Genomic DNA, 26,854 nt, shown 5'->3' on the forward strand with positions numbered 1-26,854 from the left:
CTATTTATTATTTTCATGCACAAATGTTGCAGAGGAACAGACAGTATCTCATTGCATGAGTAGGTGTGGGTACCTGAGCAAATCCCAAGAATGATATTGTGGACTGTTTTCTTGAAGGAATTGTCAGAAAACTTGGGAGTCCATGGAGCAGGAATGAAATTCAAATGTCATCCCCTTAAATATTATTGTAGTGTCTCTCTACTTATCATGCTTTTCTGAGATCAGTGTTCTCCTGAAGAGGACCAGCATTCCTGTGATTTAGCTGGATGCCTTTCACTCTGAAAAATTCTGAGCAGCATTTGAAAACCACGCTGCCTTTGCTTCACCGAGGCATGGCACCTGCATTGTCTGGGCCAGCACATTTGTGTAGCGTTGCAGAGATGGGTTGTGTATGACACAGAAGTCACTTGACACTAGTTTTATTCTTACTTTGGGGTCGGGGCTTTTTCTTTTAGCTCTTTGAAGCCACCGAGTGTGGAAATGGATACGTAGAAGCAGGAGAAGAATGTGATTGTGGTTTCCGAATGGTAAGTAGAGTTATATATTCCTCCACAAGTTTTTCTTATAAAATTTATTAAGATCAATTAAGTGATTGGTAAGAGAGGGAGGAAAGGAAATTAATGTTTTGCCTGTTGTTTGGGAACAATTTTGTTAAAAGCCTGTGTTAAAACATCTTTTCAAATGACAGTGAGTGCAAAAACGTGTCCTCTGAACAGTTCCTGTTACACCAGTGACAAGATACAGCTGTTTCCCAGCAGTTTTTGAGCTGCACTGGAGAAGTTCTTACCTCTTTGCTTTTCTGGATAGCATATCTGGAGTGGTAGACTCCTTACTGATACTTTGGAGACTAGTGCCTGTTTTCAGACAGAACAAGTAAACTGTTATTTTCATCTCTATTGCAGAAATACTCCACTAATGTTTTTGCAAAAATCTGCCCTCTAGATTTGAGTTCTCATTCTATTATTTAAGTACAATTGCACTTGTAATTAGGTTGGAAGTTTTTTTCTGCATTGAATACTATTGAACTAGGCAGCATAAATATGGCACAGGCCTCAGAAGGTGTGAATCCCTGTGTTGCTATAGCATTGTATGTCACTGTTTTCCCTTTAGTATTTGAGTATTGCAAAGGCTTCCTCTAGCTGATAATTTCAAATCATCAGTGCTAAACTGAATCTTTTGTCAGCTGGTATGTAATAATTTCATGCTGGAAAGATTGTGAAGAAAAAAACTTGTTTAAAAGGGAAAACTAAACTTTTTGCTTATTTTTTTTCTTCAGGAATGCTATGCAGACTGTTGTAAGAAGTGTTCTCTTTCTAATGGAGCTCACTGTAGTGATGGACCTTGCTGTAATACATCATGTCTTGTGAGTGTTGCTGTTATATATCAGTTGTTCTTTTCAGTTGTCCGTGGCAGTCATGAGCAGCCTGTTAAAGTTCAGAGTGTGTTTTAGGTAGAAGGAAAAGGTGCAGCATATGTAGATGTATTCTTAGTGCTGAACTATGTTTTTAATTTTCTAGTTTTTCCCACGAGGTTATGACTGTCGATACGCAGTGAATGAGTGTGACATTGCAGAGTTCTGCACTGGGGATTCTGGACAGGTATGGCTTAAAATATAATTGTAGAAAATTACAACTAAAGGAGTATAGAAACATAGAATCCTTTAGGTTGGAAAAGACCTTTTAGATTGAGTGCAACCATGAACCCAGCACTGCCAACTCCACCAATAAACCATGTCCCCATATGCCACATCTGCACATCTTTTACATACCTCTAGGGATGGTGATTTTTCTGTGTCTCTGAGCAGCTTGTTCCAATGCTTGACAACTCTTTTGGTGAAGGAGTTTTTCCTAATATCCAGGCTAAACCTCTCCAGCACAACTTAAGGCCATTTCCTCTTACCCTGTCATTTGTTACCTGAGCAGAAGAGGCTGACCTCTATATCTCTGCAGCATCCTTTCAGAGAGTTGTAGAGGATGAAAAGGTCCCAGCTGAACCTCTTCTTGTCCAGGCTAAACTTGTATAAAGTGTGTTATGTTTCCTAAGAGAGAGGGGGAAGTGACTGATACCTGGAAAAGGACAGGGTACCTGAGATAAACTATGACATCACACTGCTACATATGAGAAGTTTAAAAGTTGTGGATCTTATGCATTTGTCCTGTAAACATTTGGCTAATACAAAATATGGGAATAAACAGCAACCAGAATGTTGTTTCAATTTGATTTCTTTTAAATAGTCAACATCCTGTACATTTTCCATTTTCACAGCAACTTTGATGTTTTAGGTGACATACACACCTTTTCAGTATTGAATGTTTATATATTTATTCTAATTATATAAGAACTTCATAACTGATGCAGTCACCTACTGCATCAAGTTCTTAGCCTTGAAGAAATGAGAATCAGGACAAATCACACTCTCTTTGGGTATTGGCTGTAGTTATAAATGCCAATAAATCAACAATAACTTTCTTTTATTTTATCCTCTGAGACATCAACACATAGATAAGTAGCTGTTGCCAATATTTTATGGTAAATCTTTTGCTCTGTGGATGGAGCATTCTTAATGAGAGAGAGAGGGGCTTTCTCAAGCTGCCCTCAGAGTATTGGCTAACACAGTCCAGTGCAGCAGCATTCTCTTTTCAGATTTTCACAGGTCCCTTTTAGATGAGGAAAAACCTTAAGAATGGTTTAAAGTAAGTCCTTACTTCAATAGTCTGAGGTTTCTGCACCTAGTGACTTGTTTGTACAAAAGAATTTCCAGTGCCAATGGAACATACCAATGAAGATCATTAAGTCCCCTGAAGCTCTAGGGCAATAGACTGGTAGGCTGTGACCCGGTGCTCCCTCACTGCTGTAGTGGAACTGAAATGCATGTGGTGGCAGTGTTGCAAATGTGGCCCCAGTGTTTGCTACCAAATACCCTCTTACTGAACACATTGGCTTTCATTTTGCCCCACCTCCTTAATTTCTTCTTGGAATATGCAGGAAGTTAAACTTGAACATTGTATTTCATGGCTCAAAATGTTAATTTTTTCATTTCTATTTGTAGCTATGAAGATTATTGCACTAATTATGTTTTCAACCCCCTTCATATATTGTCCAATTTTCTTAAAAGCAGGAAAATTCCATATGTGATACTCTGATGTATTATTACAGTAAACATGACAAAAAAGATTCTTTTTTTTTTTTCAGTGTCCACCAAATCTTCATAAACAAGATGGGTATGCCTGTGATTCTAATCAGGTATGCAATGTTTTAAAATCCCTGCACATTAGCAAATAGAAATCAACACATTCTTGTTTAGTTTTGGCATTGTTTTTTTAAAATCCCGTGTTCCATATTTCTTCATAAATTTTATCCTTTAAACATCAGTGTTGCTTGTGTTTGATGCACTCTATGAACTGTAATAATTTCTACTTTGAGTGAAATCCACTTGGTAGCTCTACATTTTATATGTAGATATTTTATTAGACTCCAAGTTAAACAGTTCTTTCCAACTATGAAAAGGTATAAAGCAACTGCTTAAATGTCAGTATGTATTGGCCACAAACTGGCTTTGGGAATCTGGGCCAAAATGTGTACTTCATCTACCCAAATTCATGGAATCTACATCCCAACATGCATGTGAAGGGTGACAATGAGACATTTGTTGTGGGAGGGGAGGGAGGTGAATTTGTTTTCAGTTCTCATTCCTAACATGTTGTATTTTGTTTAGGGTCGTTGCTATAATGGTGAATGCAAGACAAGAGATAATCAGTGCAAATATATCTGGGGATCTAGTAGGTTGACTTTAATTACCTTAAATATGTTTTATTTCTAGTTCATTCCTGCCTTTGCTTTGCATTTTTCATGTTTTTATTTTTTGCTCTTGTCACTACAAGTTAAAGTTGTCTGATCAGTAGACTGCAGTGAGAAAATGGCTTGATTGCCAAGTGGAATTATGCATTTGGGAGTGGTGTCAGTGAAAGTGATGATGTGGCTGCAAATCTGGGTAGGACAGCAAATGCTACTGGGGGAAGGGGGCTGAGGATTTTTTGGGTATAGTTCAAAAGCAGATGTTTTGGGCTTTCCTTTAATGACAGTCACCATTTCCATTATCCCATCAGTGGCTCGTGCCAAAGCTGCTCCACCTTGCCTCTCCTTCCTATACCATCCTCCAAGTCAGGAAAATTAGTACATTGGTGTGCGCTTAAATATGCATAGTGTGATTTAAGTCCAGAGGTGTTGAGTTAAACAGAATTGCAATTGCAATTCTTGCAAATGCTTTGCTTTCAGCAGAGAGGGGCTGAATGTTCTGTGTAATGACTTGGAAACAATTCAGCAGAGTAGAACTACCAGGACGTCCTGTGCTCTGGCATTTAGTGTGCTCTTGTGCATTTTGTCTAATCATAACTGCCACTGAGGCCACTCTGTCTTATTATTTTATCTTCCTCTATAAAATTGTTGTGCTTTTCTATTTTCTTTTTTTTAGACTCATTTTTAGAAAAAACAAATGAGCTCATTAGTAAATAATTATGGGTTTAAAACCTATTAGTTCAGAATTTTACTCCTAAAAATAAGCAAAAATTGCACTGTGTTCAAGTTTGGTTTCCTGTGAACATCTGAAAAATAGAATAAAATCAACATTGAGTTGATGTCAGAACATATGCTTATCATAAATGTCCTATATAAAATCTTCTGAAATGCAGATCAGGAAAAATTGCACTGAAAAACAACTAGATTAAATCTATGTGCAACTGTTATGAAGTGAGCAAAATGAGACCACAGATAAATTTCATATGAAGAGTACAATACAAACACCATGGAGGCTACTTTCAGAAGTTCAGAGCAAATTTTGAACATATCAGTAGGTATTTCAGTTTAGCCTGTTCTCCCTTTTAGTCACTGGAAAATACCATTTGTGCACATACATGTGTATTTAAATTGATGGTTTTTATTAAAAACATTACAGAGAACAGCTGCAATAAATTATGCAGGTTTCAAAGCTGTCATGTTGCTAGTGAAAAGCATGGGGTTTTTTTTCTTCCTCAACAGAGTCTTCAGGATCTGACAAATTTTGTTATGAAAAGCTAAATACAGAAGGCACAACAAAAGGAAACTGTGGAAAGGATGGAGACCGATGGATTCAGTGCAGCAAACAGTAAGTTCATTTGGTAGAGATTATCTGTAATTTAAATAGATTGGTAATGGTTTAATATTGTCTACTTTTTCTACTTTTTCATGCATGATTCAGCAGCTTGCTTTGCTTTATTTCAAACCTCTTTTCCCTTATGAGGTTTGCATCTTGAAAAAATTGCGCTCTGACAATTCTATAAGTGACTCAGCAATAGAGTTGTAAATAATTCTAGATTTTCAGACTTCAATTATTTCAGAGTAGCTGAGGGACAAGACAGCAAAAAGTCACAAGTTCATAACATAAAAACACCTCAGCCTTGGCAGGGATAAATTAGGCTGCAAATACACACTCTGTTCACTTGCTCTGGGACTGACACCAGATTATGCTGTGTCAAGTTTGTTCCAACCTTTATTTTGACCAGAGAGGACCATTAGACATTTGGATGCTATAGAGAAAAGGCCTGATTAATTTCCATGTGATTATTAGTAGATGAATATTTGATTAAATTTACTTTTCAAGGTAATGATTATTAGTAGATAGAGTTAAATTTCTCCTGATCTACTTCTGTTTTGTAATTTTTAATTTTGTACATACAAATTTCAGTTTTGGAATAGCATTTTCCTTCTTTGACTGTTTGATGCTTGTATAGTGAATTTTTTATATGATTAGTTTTCAGATAGGATCATAAGGAAAGGAGTTGTTTAATTTAGATGAGGATAGTGTGTTCTACTGTGTATGTTAAACCCCTCATTTCTATAAAAGCTTTTCTTTGTTGGTAGAGAGATGCAGGACAATGATTTGGCTGAAGGGGTATTTATGTTTTTTTCAGTTTTAACAAAGTCAATTTCCAGCATTCATTCAGCTGCTTCAGTGGCTTAGGACAGTCAGTATTAGTTAATATCCTTCTACTGAAAGTATAAAAGATATGTTGTATATATTATTTAGAATATATTTAAATATATGCAGATATAAAATAACATCAAAAAAGGAGATTCTTTACCAAGACTTGGACACGCACAACTTCACACCAAAAATTGTTATGGTTCTGTGTCCAGCAAGGAAAATAAAATGCAATGAAGATTTCAAACTTGACATTAATGTATGGTGTGTAAGCTGCCAGAGAGAGAAAAGCAGTTCAGCCTAACTTGACAAAGCTTTGTACAGTTTGGCTCCTCTTACTTGTACTGGATTGTTCTTAGAGCACAGATACATTCTTTGCTCATGAGAGCATTCACTGGTGCATTGGAGTGAATGATGACTTGTTTCTGCCTTCTGTCATTTAAATGAAATAATATTTTATTTCCAGGCTTGCACTCTGAAAGTCTGTCATGTGGCTTATGGTAATATATTACTGTGATCAGCAGCACCATTGCTAGACTTTCTTTTTTGTAAGTTTACCTCATATCATTTTAGTAATATTTTGATTTTTGTTTTCATTTTCCAGTGATGTTTTCTGTGGCTTTTTGCTCTGTACCAATCTTACTAGAGTTCCACGAGTTGGTCAAGTTCAAGGAGAAATTATCCCAAATTCTTTTTATCATCAGGGACGCATAGTGGACTGCAGGTAAAAGATAATGCAGTGTTCCAATGTGATTTATCTCTGTCTAACCTAATTGAATTTCAGCTACAGTTCAGTTAAAGAACAGATAAATGAGTTTCAGTCTCCTGCACTGCAGGGTCTGTACACAATACTGTGTTTGTATTTTGAAGACATGGGCAACATTGCAGTTTTTGTCACCCTAAGAGTACTGTCTTACATAGTTGGGTCCTGAGTGAACAGTGATTCTTAATTCTTCCATTATTCCTCTAGTGTTTTTATTTAAATCAGATGGGAAGTTAGTTTGTTGGTTTTGTTTTGTTTTTTTTTCTAGCAATATTATTTCACAGCACTTGGAAAAAAAGAAAAAAGAAGGAAAATGGTCTGTCAGAGACTTAAAAAATCCCCAAAGCCTAAGGTGCCCTTCTTGAGTATTTAGGTCCTAATCTAGATTTATTTTTATTTTGACAACTGGAACACTGTCATTGCTGTGGACAGACAGAAAAACTCTATGGTTTTGTTCAGTCTGAATTAAAAGGGAGGTGTGGAGCTTTCAGTGTCTACACTGACATGCTTTTAATATTTTCAAAAGATTCCAGTCCTAATACTAATACTGTCTTCAAACTTATTTCTCCTAGTGGTGCTCATGTTCTTTTAGATGATGATACGGATTTAGGTTATGTGGAGGATGGAGCTCCATGTGGACCTCAGATGATGTGTCTGGACAAAAAGTGCCTGCCAATTCAGTCCTTGAACATAAGCAGCTGTCCCATTGGTTCCAATGGAAAAGTCTGTTCTGGTCATGGGGTGAGTCTGTACTGGGAGTGAGCAGCTCAGCTTCCCCAGCTCTCTCTGCTCTACCTGAACCTAACACCTGAAAGTCTTCCTAAGACCTTTTGATCTGAAACCACAAATGTTGGATTCAGGGGAAGACTGCTGTTTTGTGATGCAGAAAAAAAATTTTAGAAAGGAAAGTTCTCAAATCTGTTTTGCAATTATATCCAAATTGGGTTTGTAAGTAGCAAGAAAGACCTTTGACATTATTTATTGGAAGGACTTCTGTAATGTACTACCCATATTTCAAGCTACTTGCCATCTTGAATTCAACTTTTTCCTGCACACTAACACCTTTATAAAGTTGGTCTTTTGTTCATAGATTTATAGCCCATGGCTTAAATAATTAAAATTCCAAACTGTGGGCCCTCAGCAGAGAGGGAGTTCTTCAACAGTTCCAAACAGTTCTTGAACAGATCCAAAGTGTGTCATTTCATTTGGGCACATTATGTTCTGCTATTCTGCCCACAAGTTCATTTGTCTAAGATGTTAGGTCTGTTTTGATGAACAGATCACTGTTTTAAATACCAATAAAACCTTTGCACTATGGGATTCAGTGAGACAAATACTTGCCTGAAGGGCTAGACTTTGTACAAAAAGGGATTATTTCTTCTTGTTGTCTATTCTTGAATATAAAATTGAGTGTTTCAAAGTAGCGGGTTAGGTTCCAAATCAAGAATAAAAATTTTAAGATTTGAAAGTAAAGTATCCAGGAGATTAGAAATCATCTTGGTACTTTTTGAGAGTGACATGAAGGGTGAGTGAACTTTGGGTGAGTGTTTGCTTTGGATTATTACAATTCCTAATTTTGAAGGGGTATTTCCATTGGTCAAACCTGCCATAAAATGTGTTTATCTTCAATTAAGATTATCCAGTGAGTGCTTCTTAAAAGCAGAGCATGATAAAAGTTGAATTAAAAAATCACATGTGTTACTTAGAATCATATGTGGGAAGGTTGTTTCCTGGTTTTTTTTTTTTTTCACAGTATGTTCCAGTGTCCAAAAGACATCAAGACATTATTAGCTGGTTGTCTAAGGATTGACTTCATTTCTAGTCCTATAATCAAAACTTCATCCTTTGTGTCTGTTTCTTGTGTCATGCTCTTTTCCACCATAACCTCTTCTATCAGCACCATTCCATGTTCTTTTTCATATGGGAAGTTTATAGCTATTAACTCTTACTACTGATTTGATGGTTTAGGTTTTGTCCACTGGTTTTGTCCACTGGTTTTTCTGTATCTAATAAATATACTGCCAATTTTAGAGTGCTGAGTTCTTTTTTAGAGGTCATTCAGGTAAATGTAAACTGAGGAAGAACTGTTCCTCTCTCTTTTAGAAGCCAGATAAGCATTCCTCATTGCTGCTTAAGAAAAATGGTAACAAAACCAATGAAAATATATTGACTTTGTTCTACATGGGAACAAGCTGTAAATGAGAGGTTGGAAAGTGTAGCCATGTCCTGAACCTTTCACAGGCAAATGTTTGTATCCCTTCTGGGCACCCAGGCTCACAGCCCAGATAGTTGGCTGGTGAAGATCTAGCTAGTCTAGCTAAATTGCTGTCATTTTTCACAGCCTGTACAGGTGTGTGCCAGTGGTGGTAGAACCAGTTCTGCTTCTCCTGGCATGTGAGAGTATTAGGAGGGTTGAGGTAAACTTCCAGGTGTGTTATGACATTCCAGACACTCAGTGCTGTTGTTACAATATATAAATACATAAGTTTTATACCTTGAATTAAATGTCTAATTACATGTTAAATAAATGCACAGTGACATTTTATTAATATGTAGTTAGAAATTAAGTGCTATCACTTTTTCCCCCGTAGGTTTGTAGTAATGAAGCCACTTGCATTTGTAATTTCTCCTGGGCTGGGACAGACTGCAGCATTGACGATCCTGTCAGGGATACTGGTGGCAAGAAGGATGAAGGACCCAAGGGTTTGTGTTTTGTTTCAGTTTTTATGTTCCTTTTTATGTTTTTCTCTTGATACATGGTAGCATAATTAGCATATAAAAAGCAAATACAATTGTACAGTGTTTAGACCCAGACAGTAAAATTCTGCTTCATGTAGAGGAAGTAGATTTTTCTACTTTGAGAATTGATAAAACTTACTTTTCTAACTTAAATTTGGAAAAGATTTCAACAGGTAATGTTTTTTTCCTTTGTCCCTTATTCTCTGTTTTTTAATGATCATTTTCATTGTGATTGGAATCTGACTTAGTTTAGCTCTTTTTTTTTATATAATAATTGAATATTTATCTTTTACTAGAGATTTTCAGTTTTCTCAGTTGACTAATTCAGAGAGCTGTGGCATAAAAAAGGGAAAAGTGGAATGTCCCTGGTAAAATCAGATTCCTTGAAATCATATTGCAATGAAAGAAAAAAGAAATTGGATTTTTGATAAATTATTCTTACAATCATTGTTGCTTGTTCTTATGTAGTTGGTACATATTTCAACTACATATGAAGTACAAATACAAAGGGGAGGTACTGAGAAAATAATCCAAAAGTTTTTTCAAAGAGGAAGGAAAGTATTTGAGCTTCTCGCTGACTCCTCTGCCAAAGAATATCTTTGGAATTGTGCTGTCCAGTTTTTTTTTAATGTCTTTCCTGTCATCAGGGCACTGAGGGCACTGTCCAACATCAGACTATATTCATCCAGTCTTATGCATTTACAATGTCCCCAGTTCCAGGTTCTTCTGCTCCATTTGCAAGGTAGATGGAGAAAAGATAAGAGTTGTTCAAAAAGGTAGTCCTGAGGACTCAGACTAACTGAATCTAACTGATTACTCTGAAAGTACCAAGGTTTCAAGGAAGGACAGGATTTTGGTATGTCCCTCTGGAATGGCCCTACATCTGTCTTGTGTGCCTTTTTGTGTTACCCCTTGGCAGAATGGTCCCAGTAGACCTTTGCCAAGAACTGTTTGAAGAGATCATCTTGAAACAAGTTACTGTTGTGAAGGAGGCTCTGTAGACCAGTGCAGATTTGTATAAGGAATCTGCACAGGTGCTTCCTGGACTCCCAGTCCCAGCATTGCTCAGTGTAGAGCTGCCTGGTTTGTACTCTGCCTTACAAGCCACTTTCCATTCCATTTTCTCTAAAAACCTTCCTGACAGTGGAATGCTGCCTAGAGAGTCTTAAAAAAAATAAAAATTATGGAGCCCACCACTGCAGAGCTGTTCAGTTCTCTGAGTGTGTAGATGAGGAGAGCAGGATTTACAGCTGTGACACTGAGAGCACATAAATTTCACTTTGTTCATTTCCAGATCTGGTAGGTAAGAAATGATTCCCTCTTCTGTGAAAAGGTCTATAGGAAGGGTAACACAGAAGGTACACTTATCTTTGATAAATCACTGTAAGTCAGATTGCCTCATCTAGTTCAGAGTGGAGATATCTTAGTGAAAATTAATACATCAATATTGAAATATTGAAATATTCTGGGAAAGAGCCTTAAATGGATAGTATGTGCATGGATTTCTGCCAGCAGGTACAGGCAAAGTTTAGACTGCATTTTTCAGTGGAGTCCTCTGCAAAAGAGCAGACTCTGCTTTTGTTCAAGGTGGCTCGATGATCTCAAAAGATGGATTCTTTTTCTTACAGTGTTACAGTAATTTACTGATGTTGAATCACCTGGTAATGAATTTAAGAGACTGAACACTGTGATCTCTTTCTGTGTGCTTATAGAGGAATTCCTTTCTGAGAAGATTTCAGACGAGTAGAGCAGTAGTTTCCTTTGTTGTAAGGACCCAACATACACAAGAGTAGCTTCCATTAAGTTTTTATCCCTTATTACTCCGTCATAGGCCAGTTTACAAGTCTTAGACAAGGAAACCAAAATAGTTAGTTTTCCTTAGCCATAAGGTTGAATGAAGTGAAACACTCATGGTGTGAAAATTCATCTAATAGGTTTAATCTTTCTCACACCAAAACTCCAAGCATTTTTCTTGCTACAACTAGAACATGTATAGGTAGGGAGTGTTGCTATTTATTTATGTATTGTTGTGATAATTGACAATTGACTGCTATTCTGTTGCACTTTTCAGACTTTTCCATCGTCCATCCATTTCTTTTTGGCTCCATTCTCTATTTCAGGATAAAAAAAATTGTAGTCCTTAATTATGTTGCTATTAATACATGACTCTTGAATTACTCTAAACTCAGCAACCTACTGTATCCTGTACAAGCAGATATACACAGCATTTGGCAGTTTGGGGAAGACAAAGAGTTCTTGCTGGTTTTGGTAACTGCAGAAACTTTGAATTACTTTAGAGTGTGAGTTAGCAGTTTTGAAATCAGTGGGACTCCATATACACATGAGATTCTTCTTTGCAATTTAATTTGCAGAATTAGGTCTTTGACTAGTGGAGTACTGTTTGTTTCATATAGAACTTATGTCTCAAGTGTGTGTGTGTGTGTGTTTGTGTGTGTATATTTATGAAACAGGATAAAAAAACCCCAAAATATTTTAAAACACACTTCACTCAGCATGGAGTCTGTAAAATCTTTGTCCCTAAGTTCCCATTTGACAGGGAATTCAGCTTTTTGCTTGTTGTCTGTTGTGACTCCATCAATCTATCAAACTTTTACATCTCTAACATAGGAGATGTACAGAATTTTTTCCTGAAGAGTGTTCCCTTAAGGTTTAAAAGTAAGGCCTCGATGTCTTGAGAGACTATCTGAACATATCAACATTTCTAAGGTGTTACCTGAAGCATGTTTCTAGGGTAGATTTGTGCTTTTAAAAGGTGTTACCTGTTTTAGGTCATATGGATAAACTGAGAGTCCTATTGATAAATGCAGTAACAAGGAAAAATATTACTAATTAGTAAAGGAATTACTTTAAAAGTTGTGGATTTTTGTTTTTTTCTGAGGTGGAATTGTTTCCAAACAGTTTTCGTTTTCTTAATTATATTATGGATACAGTAAGTTTCTGGTAATCAAAAAGAACGTTTTTTTATTAGCAATTTATTTATATTTTGGCTGTTTTAAATAAGCAGTAGGTTGAGGATATTCCCTTTTAGAGTAAATAATAGAATCACAAGCTGAAAGGAATTTACAGGAAAACTTCTCATTGAAATATTTGCAAGCATTCACAGAAAACCAAATAGAGCTAATTTCAGAATTTTTAAGCTACACTATTTGGTAAACAAAGTTTGTGAGGAGATTTGAATTGTTTATCCAGTGGTGGATTGTATTCTAAAGTATTCCTTTGAGGAATTATTTCATGTTTTCATTTCAGACCTATACGTGATGATTTCCTGAAAAATTCTTCCCTTTTCCCTCCACACAGTGAGCATGGCCGCTAACAGGCTAATAGGTGCAGTGGCAGGGACCATTCTGGCCTTGGGGGTGATTTTTGGAGGCACAGGGTGGGGAATAGAGTAAGCACTTTTCTCAGTTTGAGTTCTCTGTCTGGTGCCTTAGTGTGTGAGGTAACCGTATGCACCTGAGCCCTGTGTGTTCCCCTGGCTTTGTCCTCTGGTGACCGTGTTTGTCTGTGATTTGACTGTGTCTGTGTCATGTGGTTTGCTCATGCAGTGTTGAACCTTCTCCTGTCTGGGATAATGTGGGGCATAAAACAATAAGTTTGTGAATTTTTACATTGTCACCATAAAATTTAAATGTTTAAATGTTTCCATTACACCAAATTACCAAAAAAAAGGAAAAGGAGAGAAAAAAAAGGGGGATTTCTTGATTATTTTGCAAAATAGACTGAGTAATGTGAATTTGTTTATTACATGCAGGGCTTTCAGTCCAATGATCAAGCTAGGCAGATGAAAGCTGGTGATAGTCATACAGACAGGTAGTTTTACAGTAAAGCTTCTGAAGGTTCTGTTGCTAGGATTCTGTTACCTCAGGATAGCACAGTGCTGGAGTGTAGTATTCATGTATAAAGAATACAGATGAGCAATTTTTATTGTCTCTTCATAGTTCTAGAAAATGGTAATCCTAAGTGTTATCCCAGTACCTCAATGTTAACAATGGCTATGATTTATATAAATTTGTGTTCATGTACACATACACATAAAAAGGCCCATGTGAAAGCTGTCTTCATTCTGCATTCACTGTGCAAACTACAGATGACATGACTGCTGTTTTGCTGCTCTGAGATTTCCAACTTCTCCATGTTTCTAGTACTGTATATGACATCTGGCATGTGACAAGTGGGACCTCTCTGAAGGGGCACTTGCTAGCCGGACAGTCTGTGATTTCCAATCAGGCTGAGTGCCAAAGCATTCACCCACAGTTCTAGTCCAGTGAGGCAGCACTTTGTGTGTTGAGCCTGCAGCCCTAGGAACCTGTCCATGCATGAAACTGATCCAAGATTCTCAGAAGAGTAGAGACTTTTACGTTCATTGAGGACAATTATTAGAAAACAGATAGAAGGAAGAAGGTAAGAGGTCATTTCCTTGAGAAAGATCAGATCTGTGTTACTGGTAGCTTTTACAGCTGTTTGCTAAAAACTGAAGACTGTGAAAGTTGTAGAGGTTTGGGGGACAGATTCTGGAGCAGAAAGTTTACCTACAAGCTGAGGACCACTTGCCTTCTGCTTACATTCTGCCTTGTTCTCTTTTGTTTGTCAGTCCCTCACCTGCTGTCTCAAGCCATTCAGCTCTGACCAGTGTCCCTGACCATTTGTTCTTGCTCCTGTATCCTTCTATACCAATGCCAGCTTTTCTTCATCTCTCTCTGCTTTTATCACTCGCTACCCAACTCATTCTTTTTGTTTCTATTCATTCTTTTTTCCTGCATCTCATCAATATTTCTCTGTCCTCTGGTTTCTTCAGACACAACTATGCATTCAAGGCAAGCCACTGCTACTTTTTGTTGGTTTATAGAAAGCATGCAGGGAATGCAAATTCCCTTTGTGTTCCTAATGCCCTGCTGCCATTGCTGTGCCTAGCTGCAGGGCAGGGTGTGAGCATCACAGCCCCATGCCAGAACCTCTCCTCCTTCCTCACCGCTTCATTGCAAATTGTAAATGCTTGTTCAAAGTGCTGAAATAACTTTAATTACTTGATGATTTATGAACTTCTTTCAGGAATCATGTGGGACAAAATGGTGCAGTAGTTTCTTTTCCAGATTTCATACCAAAATGGATACTTAGCTTTGATAACTTAAACCAGAGGATTTGGCTGGCATAGCAACAGGCAAGAAAAGACATCAGATCACCAGAGTTGTTGTTACCTGCAGTATAGTCTGCAGTAAACTTGCCTTTTCTAATACTGGGAGAGTTTCAAATGGTGTGTATTCATTCTTGTAGAATCTATTGAATGATGATGAAAATTTTGGGAATAGTCTGATGGCTGCTGAAGTTTCAGGTGTGTTCTGCTTTAACATCTTCAGTAGGATTTGTATCAGGGTCCTAAAAGATGGCCAGGGATGGTATGATAGCCATGCTGGACCAGTGTCCTTGCAGGAAAAGGAGGTGGGCCAGGAGGGAATCTGCAGGAGATTCCTCCTGACAAATCTGTGGCTGCAGGTTATAGCAGTGGTGTGGTGGAAAGAGCAATGTACCAAAGTGTTTCCTCTTGTGATAGTCTGGATGGAAAATGATCCCACAGTGTGGTGGTTATTAAGACCTTCCTCTTACTTCTGGTTTGTCAGGACTGAGTTCAGTGACTAAAGAGGTTTATTGAGCTGAAACATACAGATTTTTATCTTTCTTCATAAAAGTCCCTTTACTGGGACTAGCAAAATAAATACAATTTATTTGGTAATGCTAATAAAACATAAGGCATAGATCCTTACAGTGAGGTATAACACATAAAAATAATCTCATTTTAAGTACTTGTATGTGCACAGTCTGTCTTAAAATGACTCATCAGTGATCCTCTTAGATCTCTGTATTTTGAAACTGGGATTCAACAGTTGGAGTACTCCAGTCTCATAAAAAAGTGGTTGCTCTTTAGTCATATTACCTATTCTACAGGCTTGATTTTTAAAAATATTTATATTTTCTATTACCTGAGGCTAATTGCCTAGTATATTATCATCTTCTGTTTGAATTTATTGAATTATTTAATATTTATAGTAAATAAAACCAATCCTGACTTTCTTTATTTAAAGAATAAACTGATGTTTGGTGATTAGATGTGCTCTATGAAATGGATTCACATCCCTGGGCATTAACAACCAGGGAACCTAGTGAGAAGAGAGATGTAAAAGTGTTGATTTGGCACATCTTTATCTAATTTATGACTATGTTACTATCAGTTAATCATTGTATGCCTTTTGTGAGAAGATGGCATTCTGTGGCTAGGAAGAAATTGGCTTTAGAATTTTTCAAGGCTTATTTGTTATAGATTTTCAAGGCAAATCTATTACAGATAAATCACTTGCTGTGTTTTCAGTCTTTTGTTCTGTGAGATCATTTGATTAAATCCAGAGCAAACACTAGATATCAGTCAGAAATGGTGGCTCATTAGGCTGCTGTTACAAGCAAGCCTTAATTGGAACAACAATGCCTGCAGGATGACACCCTCCACCACGCTCAAGTCTCTTAATTTGAGCCAGATGTGACTTAACTTCAAGTCCAAATAAGAAGGACTTCCAAATTGTGCAGAATTACCTTTTGATTTTTGTTAAATTTGTGCACTGTTCATCTATAAAGCTCATTACATTTTTCTGTAGTCCAACTATTTTATTCATGTTCCTGAATACTCTTTGTGTAGGAACTGCAGGAAACAATTTTTAAAACTTGGTTTTCTTTTAGCTAATCAGAATGTCCAGAAGCACTGAGGTGAGAAAGATGTAGTAGAGCCAATAAAGTTAGGTGGCTGCAGTAAATTTTAAAACTTAGGGCAAGTGCTTATTGCAGTGTGTGGGGTTGGGCAGGAGGTTTTGTAATATTGACCTAACAGCTTAAAACTTTCAGTTGTTGCAGCTGCCCTCGCTCTTTCTTTGCTGCTCTCTGGCTGCTCCTCTTTCTTCCTTATATTAGCTGTGTGACAGTTTTCCAAACTCAGCTCAGAACAATTAATTAGGAAAATTTCAATTGCTGTGTAGAAGTGTTGGTTTGGGAAGAGTGGGATAGGGGTAAGAGCTGTTTTTGAAGGCTATTCCTGAATATGTAAATGGTTAAACAAAGTGTGTGATATGCTGCAGAAGAACTGTTGAGTTGTTTTCATTTTGCAATGTTTTACATCAAAGACTGCAAAGGGAAGTTTTTGTACAGGGCAAATGTTACTCAAACCTCTGTCCTGTGTAAACAGAGCACTTAAGGGTCAATTATTAATATCTTATTTAGGTGCTCTCTTGCCCTCTTCAGAAAATTGCACAAACATTTTTTGTGCTGCTTCTTTTTGTTGCTCTTTTTTCTGCTCCACCCTTCCCCACTTTGTTGTTCAGTAGCTTCTTGAGGATGATGAAGAGATGCTTTGATGTTTGGAAAGCTTAGTGGAAATAAACTTTTATTTCAACTTTCATTCCCTATTATATAATCCTTTGCTTTTGTCAAACAATTGTAAATTTAGCATTGACGTAACAGTAGGGTGTCTGGATTCTGATGAGTAAGTGGTGCTAGATGCTCTCAGCTCAAATTAAAATACCTACACTTTTCAGGAGCTCCATGAAAAAAGAGAGGGCTTTTTGATTTTTTATTTCTTTCTCATTTTCTGTAGTCTTAAAACATACAGCATTCATCCTTTTCCCTCTAAGTTAAGGAATTATTCACAACTATCTTAGTGTCCTCAGCTGACTGTTCAAGAAGCAGATAATGGAGTAAGTTACAATGGAATTCACTGTCTAATACTAGGTTTTTATCTATGGTAGAAGTCAGCATAGCACAATGCAGAGACCAACAGCTTTGTTTGTTCCTATTGTTAAAGAAAAGTAAGTTGGGCTTGTTGAGACTGTCTAGAGGCATCACCTTGTGTGCTGTCCCATATTCCCTGAATTGTTTGACTACCCTTCAGATGCTTCACATAATGTGAATGAAGTTGTTGGTTCTTACATCTGTCTTACCCTAATCCTTTACCACAGGTCCTAGTGCCACCAATCTTATAATAGGCTCCATCGCTGGTGCCATCCTGGTAGCAGCTATTGTCCTTGGGGGGACAGGATGGGGCTTTAAGTAAGCAATGCCGCATGTCTTCTCTTCGGTGGCTCTGGCATTTCTCTTTCTTGCTTACCTCACTCAGTTTTGAGTTCCTGCTACAAGAGTTCCAAGTTAACCCAAAAGACTCCAACAGACTGCTTTAAACAAGAAAAGAAATTATACATGCAGTAAACAAGTGAAGGAAATGGATTTGAAAATAGCAAATGTTATCAGGGTGCAAAGTTGAATAAAAATAAAAGAATTAGGTGAATTCCTGAAAATTAAATTAACACTTAAGGAACAAGGTCTTTTTTCACTTCCAGTCCGTAGCATTGAAGCTGATTACATTGGTTAAAAAGCTCCCAAAAGATACAGGTTGTATTCTGAATGTTAGTAGTACTTTTGACTGCTCAACTTTTTGAGAACAAGAGATGTCATGTAAATGGTCAGTGGTGGAAGGAGCAGAGTCATTTTCAGGAACAGCTGTGTTGATGTAGTTGACTCTGGAATAGCAGATTTAACTTGTTTGTGATTATTGATTTTTTAAATTTTTTTTTTGTTATTGATACACAATTTAAAAAACTAATTCAGGTTTAGAGAGACCATTTTGAAATCTTGAGCTGTTTCCTGAAAGATGAAAGCATTTCTCTCCCATTTCTAGTTTGATGTGTTTTGTAACTATAAAGACTAACAGATTAGTCATTCCACTTGACTGCTCTGTTAAAGCAACCAGAGTCTTGTACAAAGGTACTTAATTCCTACCCTTTCTGTGGTGTCCATTCTGCCCATGTGCATGGCCCCCATTTGGTAAAAAAGTTCTCCCTTTAGAAGCAGTGTTTTTATAACCTAACAGATCATGGAAGTAATTAAGTACAAGTGATTTTTCATGGCATTTAAAGTTGCTGTTTCTTTTCAATAACATGAATCAAGGTTAAGCCATGATACAACAATAAGCCACAATTCTTCAAGGAGAATAAGTAGTAGTAATAATAACAGTAATTCAAAGAAAATTTTCTATGGCCTCTATTCATATTTCATTTCTAAGTTGAGAAGAAAAAATTGTTCCCTAATTGATTAAAGCAGTTATCAAAGTAGACTCTAGTGATAAGGTCTTATCTTGTAATTCACTTTCAAAGGTCACCTGCAAATGCTTTACTTCTGGTTTATACTCACATATTTGTGAAGTTTCAGCTGGCCTTAATTAACTATGCATATAGAAGGAGAATATTTTAAAATCTCTTTCAGGCCTGCTGAAAGCAGCAAATCAGGCTTTGCCCTTTCTCCTGGACAAGGCAATTACTCCCTATTACACTGCCTGTCACTGCTGGTGTTCTCAGAAAGACTCAGCCACATTCATTGTTCTCTCAGTGCTTGTTTGGAGGGTGCCCATGAGAATTAACCAAGCAAGATTCTGTTGGGGGGAAAAAAGTCTGCTTACCCTTTTGGATGAGTTTTCTACAGTAAGAGGCATTTGTCCATTACTTAGGAATTCGTGGACTTTGCAGAAACAGGGTGTGCATCCCTAGATGATAGGTTTGTATTGCACAGGGTAGTTTGCTGAAAATAAAATACATGTCATGGAAATATGAAATAATTAGTCAGTTTTTCCTCTAAGTCTTTTCAAGCTGTCTTGTGCCCTGGCCATCTTTGCCCCTTGCCATCAGCACTGCAGCCCCTGCCTCCAGCAGACAGAGCTTGAGAACTTACATGAAAGAGAGGAGTAGGACAATCCCTCCCTGTCTGAAACAATACAGGATGTAATTGATTATTTATTCTCCATGTTTCACACTTCTCAAACTGCTCTCACAAGTGATCAGCTTTGCACCCTGGTTTCTTTGCCCAAAGGGAGAAGCTCGTTATGCTTGTAGAGGATTTGCTCTGGAAATGCCTCCTGAAGCTCCTACTCTCACAGGAGCAAGAAACAACTGTTTATTCTGTAGCAGAACCTCAAATACACTGGCCTGGCCTAGCTCACAGCTTGAAGTGCATGTTTCTTCTGGGGGCCAGAGGGGAACAGAAAAGGCTTTTCAGCTTGTTCACAATGAGGGCTAGCACATGTAGACCCCCAATATATGGCTTCAGATAGATCTGGAGGGACAGATGAGGGTAATAAAGGGATTTTAACTTTTTTTTTAAGCAAGTGATATATTTAGTCTCTGCAACTATGAGAGAAGGTAGCTAATGCTTTACAAACTGGGAGATGTGATTTCTGTTTCACAGGTTATCAGATGTTCATATGAACATACGGTACTGTGGTGTCAAGTCCATATCAAACGTAAGCTGCAACTAAGCAAACTTTGTTCATGAACTGAGGTTGGGGGTGGGGGTTGGAGGGGAAGTGTTAAAGAAACCTTGATGCAAGTTCAGAGAAAAAAAAGGTAAAAACAGCTCAACAAACAACTTCCAGTTTCAAGAAGAATCCAAGGTTAATTTTAAATCAAGTTAATGTGTGGAGAGAATAGGAAAGAAAATATTAACTGACAATTTTACAGAATATAGAATCTCATTAGACATTTGAGGTGGCTTAAAGGCTCTGAGTAGAAACCTTGTTAAGAAGTAGATTCTACTCAGTTGAGCGTTGCATAGTACTTTTAAATCTGTTTAAGTACAGCAGTAAGAACTTGATTTTGGTGCAGCAAGTCTGTGTAAAGTTTCAGTGTACAGTGTTTAAAATAGGTGGGACATTTTTACCATTAGAGTAGCTCAGGGGCCTACACTTTTTTTCCTAGCATATATTCACTCACTTCTGCTAAGCTACTGCAGTAATATAAGTCAATTAATGCTTTTGTAACTGACTTTAACAGCATTTTTGGTAACAAAACACTGCTAAGAGGTAAGACTAATAAGAGTGATGTGGAAATGTACATAAAAATCTGCTGCTTGTTAATAGCAGAATACAAAAGTGGCAGATAGAGAATTGACTGTAGGCACAAATCTATTTCCAGCAATTGTTCTCAGCTAAAGAACTGCAAGGTTTTCTCTTTCTTTAACAGGAGATTAATGGAGGAACCAAAGACTTACCCAGCCATAACAGATGCTGGGGTTGAACTGGTCTGGGCTGTTGTGTTTAGACTCCAATGGTTTCCACAAGTTAAAGCAGTGGAATGCTGGTGGCAATTTTGTGAGGAAGAGGTTTTGGTTCCTTACCAGAATTCCCATCAATCATGAATTGTGGACCAAAATGCAGTCATCACTGCACAAACAGCAGCTAGAATCAAATGTGAGCTATTTTCTAATTTTTCCCCCTAACTACTGGAATAGTAGTCTTATTTTAAGTTGCTTTTTTTAGTACCTCATTTTGATAATTTTAGCCAGTTTCGTAGCAAAAGTTAATTTTTTTTAAGCTCTTCTTCAGCATTTGAACCATGCTTTAGGAATGCCTATGAAAATATTAGCTAGTTGAAGTGATTAAAATACTGGGTTTGCCTAAATCTTTTATAAAACTTTGTACTTACATGATCACACACAGGGGCACACATTGCAAGTAGCATACTCTGTGACCATGTTCCTAGTTCATTGCACAGAAGAATGCAGGGGATTGCAGCAAGGTATATCTTAAATACATCCTGCCCTTTTTGAAACCAGTTTTTCTTTTCTGAAATTTTTTTTTTTTTTGGTAAACAAGACCATGTTAGGCACTGATGTGCTGTGGCATGGAGTGGTTTTTTTGACTAAAAATAACTATACAGACCCTGTTTCTGGTTGGATTACAGACAGAAAGGCTGACCCTCATTATTTAGAGGCATTAAAACTTGAAATGCAAAGATATTGATATTCTAAGATCTTCCACATAAACCAACAAAGGACTAGGAATCATTCTCAGCATTATTCCTTCCCTAGAGGCCACTTCTGCTCCTTACCATTTAACTGAAGCATAGCAGAAGGCAATTTGTACTGCTGTAACTCAAAGCTAGAAGTGGTGGAAAGATCCAGAACCTGCTACTCACCTACTCTCCCTTATTGTAATTTTCTTGGGGAAGAGGTAGACTTGTTCTATTTGCCAATTTATGTTAGACTACTAATTGTCTTCATTTTAGTATTATAAGGCTTGGTAATTCAGGATGAAGGGGTTAAAGCAGGTCAGGTAATCAGAACAGAATTTCAGTTCCTGCAGGGTAACACCTCCCTGCTCACCTCTGAAGGGCTACAATGGCAGCTCTTGTTAAAGCTTTGCATGTGTGTACTGTTTCCTTATTGACACTGTACCTCATGTTCCCTATTTCAGGCTCTTATTTTAGTTCTTCACATGTTTCTCTCCCTCATACAACATTGTTAGCAGAATATCCTAAGGGAAGAAAGGCAGTGGTTTGGTCAGTATCTTGTTCCTCAAAGGCTGTATTTCTGCTGAGTAAAACTAGGAAATAAGTAAATATATGGTTTGGACAGAATGCATGATGAGGTTTGTACTAGAATACTACACTAGTGAAGATCAGGTTAGAAAAGAGCAGATAAAAGTCAAAAGAGTTAGATTGTACTGGGAAGCTAGCATAGCATCTGTCCTCTGTTCCATGTTCTAAGACTTTTTATAAAGTCAAGTTCTTTAATTAAAATAAGCTCAGGTAACAATAATTCAGTGTCTGTTTTAAGGACTTGTCCTCTTCAAGCAAACAGGAATATGGTACTTCCCATATAGTGGAAGGACAAGTTCTGTCACCTGGATTTTTCATCTGCATTGTTGATTTAAAAGGACTGACTAATTAGTAGTTTATCAATAGTGCTTGAATTCAAGGATGCTAGACAGTATTTAAAAGGAGGAGATGGGGAAAGACAAGCAGACACATCCTTTTCCCATTGAAACTGAGAGAACAAGCAGATACACAGTAGCCTTTAACTCACATTTAACCAAGTTCTCTAATATTCATCCTTCCTAGCTGGCAGTTTTGCAAGTTGGCCTGAAAATTATTTTCCTTATCTTAAATTTACCTGTAGTGTAGAGGACAAGGAATTGAGAAACTGACCTAACATCAGCCTCATTCCAAAGGAGCATTAGTACAGTAATCCTGGAGGGGAAAAGACTGGAAGAAGAATACAGTAATCTTCTTTCAGAATCTAGCACTTCTTAAGCATTCATCTTGCACAAATCCAATCACAGGTATCCAAGGAAAAAACCAAAATCAAGGAGGACTCTGGAAGTCCTCTCAAAAAAGTTGCCTTTGCATTAGTCTCAAACCACCAGTTAAACCTTCTGTATAGAATAAATATGGTAGCAGTGGTAGAGGTTAGCAGGGCTGCAGAAGATTGAAAATTCAGGGGTTGGTCTGTAGCTTTAGGGAAAATATGAATTCCTGTTCTGTATTTTTTGCATGTTGGTTTGGTGGTGGTAGTGGTGTGTATGCCCAATGGTAAAACTAAATGCATGAGCCCCTTGCTTGATGCCCCACATAAAGCCAGATACTGGGGAGGTTGCACCCAACTTTTGTTGTTGCTTCCTAATGTCTTGCTGTGTGGCATAGGACATCAACATCGCAGGAGATTGGATGTCACCAGCTTGCTGCCCACTGTTAACATTCAGTTCTAATCACACAACTGACAAAGCTGTCCAGTCTCCTTCGAATGCAATGTCTCAGCTGTCTTTTGCACCTTACTAAGAGTCACAGCACTTATGGTCAATAGTGTGGTAAGAGCTCACAAAGGCACTTTTGTCACAAACTAAATTCTGGTGTAGCCAGAGCTGGGCATTTGCTCTGAGAACTCAAGCCTCTGCTGGCTGAAATGCTGCTATTCCTGGCACTTGTGTCTCATTCTCTTTAGGTAAACGTGTGCATTCTTGGCCTAGTGCACACATGTGTTACTGGGAGCTGAAAAGTTGTACAAATTTAGAGCACCACTTGAAATAATACAGAAATAATTGATTTCTGTATGCCAGCATGATCTTTAAACTGCATAAGGAAACCTGTGCTTGGTATCATGCTGTAGAAAGAATGCAATCAAATTTCTGAAATAATTACCCCTTGAAAAAGTTCCTGGTTAAGCTGTCAGTGTGAGCCTTTTACTTTACTATGACCTTAGCAATGGCTTTGTTCCTGTTATCTCTAACTAATGTCTTGCATTTTTCTCTCTCCGTCTCCTTTTGATGCAAACTGGAAGAAATGTCAAAAAAAGAAGGTTCGATCCAACTCAGCAGGGCCCTATCTGAAGAAATGCCATTCAAAGAGCTGCTGCTTGCACTACTGGATTTTGGGTATGATGTTGCTGTAGCTACACAGGAACTAAATCAGTACAGAAGAACATGAGAACAGTAACTATAAACACAAAGTTGGGATGTTGAGATAAGTTGGAAATACTTCCTCTATTCACCTTTCTCTTGTTAACATTAACTGACAAGTGGTACAAGCAAACTGCTTCAAAGAATCGGGTGTTTTTTTCCTTTTCTCAAATTAAGAAGGAGACACACAGACCAAGTGCAATAAGAGAACTGTTCCAAAATAATGGAGTTGCAAAAGATTCTTTCCCAGCCTGCTGGCACTCTAACTTCACTTGAGTTCGCATGACTTCCTTTTTCTTATCAAACTCCAGTGGCATGAGGAGCTAATTTTGAAAGGGTTACCTGCATGGCTCACATACAAACAACCAAGTTAGCAAGCTGACCCCAAGCAGAATCTGCAGCCCAATAAATACAAACCACTGGGAAGCCAGTGCCAGGCTTCAACAGCTTTTCCAGCTATGCAGTGCATTCTGCTGCTGGACTTGAGGGTTCCCTGCTCCATGAGCTCACTGTCCACCTTGGACAGGAGCCTCTTGGGTATGGAAGCTAGAGAATGATGGATGGAATTCTTCCAAGAAGGAGAAAGTGTAAATATGGAAATAAGATTTTGATGTATCATTTTCACAGATTATATATAAATATATATATATATGAGAGAAAAGAATTTCCATATAAAAAGGTTCTATTCTTTATGTAAATCTATTTTTGATGTTGGGTTTGGTTTTGGGTTTTTTTCTTCCCCTTTTTTTCTGTAGCATGTTGTACAGCAGATGTTCTGGGCTTGCTCAAAAAAGGCAGATAATAGCATGCAGATGCAGGGAGTTCTGACACCAAACAGATGTGATCTAAAGTTTGTATGCTTGAAACCAAAAACAATTAAAATGTATAAATGCATATCTATGTATTGACTATAAGTCTGAATTACTTCTTTTGGCTGTTATACAGACTTTTCCATGATATAAGTAACACACACTCCAACTAATCACAGAAGTGCCAAGCTCTTTTTTTTCTTTTAAGAAAAGCTACTTTTTTTTCTGCCTAGGTCCTGTAAAATAAAAACTTAAACAAGCCTTAAAATACTCAAAAGATGTTAAAGCTTGGAATGAGCTATTATTCTCTTGCCTTCTGCCCATCCACTCAAAGCAGCTTGCAAAGGTGACTGACCTTTTTAACTCACTCCCTGTATCTCTTTGATGCATGTCACTTTTCAAAGTTTAATGCAAGATTGATACTTTGGCCCTTGGCTACTGATAGCCAGTTACCACCAAAATATGTGCAAAATCCCAGGTGTGTTGTCATTACTTTTAGAGACACCTTCTGCACCAACACACTCTTTTACAGAGTAGTCCTGGGCAGCAGTCCTGTGTCCCTAGGAACCACCTGGCTGCAGCTGCCTTGAGAAAGGTTTGTGAAGAGGTTGAGTTTAGGGCTCCCTTAAAGTACAGAGCTGGACAGTCTGGCTCATCCTTTTAATCTTGACTTAAAACTTAAATCATTTGGTAAGTGAAGTAACTGAAAATTTAATTGCTGATTAATTGTCTGATAATCAGAATTAAAGACTTTTGGATCTAATTTAAAAGTTGTAGTTTAGTAACAACAGAAGCCCAGTTACATTACTTCCTGTATCTTTGTTCAGAGGAAATACATTTCCCAAGATAGCTTTAAGAGCCAAAACATTAAAAAAATGCTGCAGACATTTTCCTGTGAGTTAGAAAACCTCATTTCAGTTATTTTTCTTATTATTATAATGTTTAATTCAACAGTCTCTATATTGGTTTTGTTGTTATTAAATATTTTCAATCAGCTTTAACATAATCACATTTACACTTACTACATTATAAGTTAAAGGTGCTGCACACACAGGTAGTTGACATTAATAGAAATTATAAACCTTATTCTGAAAATTTCCTGTTTGGCTTTAAGCAGAAATAAATTAGTGACATTTCTCTGATGACAAACCAAAAATACTTGCAACTGTATTATGTTTCTCTAAAAATGCTGTGATGGGGAACACAATGTCTAACTTTTTTCAGGTTCTGCTTCCAAAGCAAGCATAACCCACAACATAAACACCAGTGCTATCAAAAATTACAATAAGTCAACTGGATCTACATAAACTGCCTGTGTAATAAACCTTGGAGAAGCATTTCACAAACAACATTGTTAGTGTGTGATGTGATGTTTTAAATCAGACCACAGTGGTCCCCAACTACTATGTATATAGGTTCAGTGCTGGAGTAACTTTTTTATTTACACCAGCAGTTTCATAGCAATTAGGATTTCTTGACTGAATTTATGCTCCAGTCCTCAGCCATTGTGTGCATGGGAAGAACAAACTTTCTGCCCTGTGTGCACACAACACAAGTGACAATATAGCTCAGAGCAGGTACAGGCTGAAGTGCTTCCTGTGCTGGTAGACAGTTAAAAACCTGGATTTGATAGGTGTTGATTTTGTACAAGCCCTCGCTGTGCTTTGGGAAGTGCATATCCATTTAGCAGTAACTTGTTCATTACAAAGCATCACTACAAGAAGACCAGGTTGACTCTGCCTCCATTTCATCCACTCTACATTTGCTCCATTATTTACCTATTCAGCTGGACAAGAAGCTGTGGTAACTGTATAGCTCATTCCAGTCTGCTGCATGATCTCACTGATTTGATCTGATACTCCTAAAAGAGAAGTCTGCCAGGCAAAGTGACAGCTGGATAGGTGCATGGTCAAGAAACAGATTACTTAAGGCTGGAGTCTAACCAATTTTTCTTTACTATGCAAAGATGGGTATTGCAAAAACAGATGAGACAAATTTTGGAGGAAATGCCATGGAATACTTGAAGTTATGTTTTAAGCCTAATCAGTCATGTTTTTTATATTCATTACTGCTTCCACTGTTACTCTTCCTTTTAAAAATGTTTTGTAATTATTTTTTTAAGTGCACAACTCAATGTTGTTATAAATCAAGTTTTTGTTTGAAGTTAATACTCATTCATATCCTGTTGGCTGCTAATGAATGGAAATTCAATAGTCCTTGTTCTGCATCTTAGCAAGATGAGTATTAAAAATGTCATGAACATGGAATGGAGTAGTTTTTAATTTTCAATCTTTTTTTTTCTTATTTATACTCTC

General features: G+C 37.4%; 1 protein-coding gene across 3 annotated transcripts in view; it reads left to right on the plus strand.

Moving 5' to 3' along the window:
• Window positions 1-26,806, plus strand: part of ADAM23 (ADAM metallopeptidase domain 23) — a 65,894-nt gene extending 39,088 nt beyond the window's left edge. Inside the window, exons 16-26 of one of the 3 annotated variants that reach the window (XM_050976910.1) lie at window positions 456-527; window positions 1,277-1,363; window positions 1,518-1,598; window positions 3,193-3,243; window positions 3,716-3,779; window positions 5,035-5,140; window positions 6,561-6,680; window positions 7,292-7,460; window positions 9,311-9,422; window positions 17,471-17,561; window positions 23,613-26,806. In XM_050976910.1, the coding sequence (XP_050832867.1) occupies window positions 456-527; window positions 1,277-1,363; window positions 1,518-1,598; window positions 3,193-3,243; window positions 3,716-3,779; window positions 5,035-5,140; window positions 6,561-6,680; window positions 7,292-7,460; window positions 9,311-9,422; window positions 17,471-17,561; window positions 23,613-23,661 (1,002 nt within the window). In that variant the 3' untranslated portion in view covers window positions 23,662-26,806. Of the gene's footprint in view, window positions 1-455; window positions 528-1,276; window positions 1,364-1,517; window positions 1,599-3,192; window positions 3,244-3,715; window positions 3,780-5,034; window positions 5,141-6,560; window positions 6,681-7,291; window positions 7,461-9,310; window positions 9,423-17,470; window positions 17,566-23,612 lie in introns of those variants that run through there. The other 2 variants (XM_050976909.1, XM_050976911.1) reach the window with 2 other exon arrangements.
• Window positions 26,807-26,854: the final 48 nt, after the last annotated feature.

This window comes from Serinus canaria, chromosome 7 (assembly GCF_022539315.1).
Source record: "Serinus canaria isolate serCan28SL12 chromosome 7, serCan2020, whole genome shotgun sequence".
NCBI lineage: Eukaryota > Metazoa > Chordata > Aves > Passeriformes > Fringillidae > Serinus > Serinus canaria.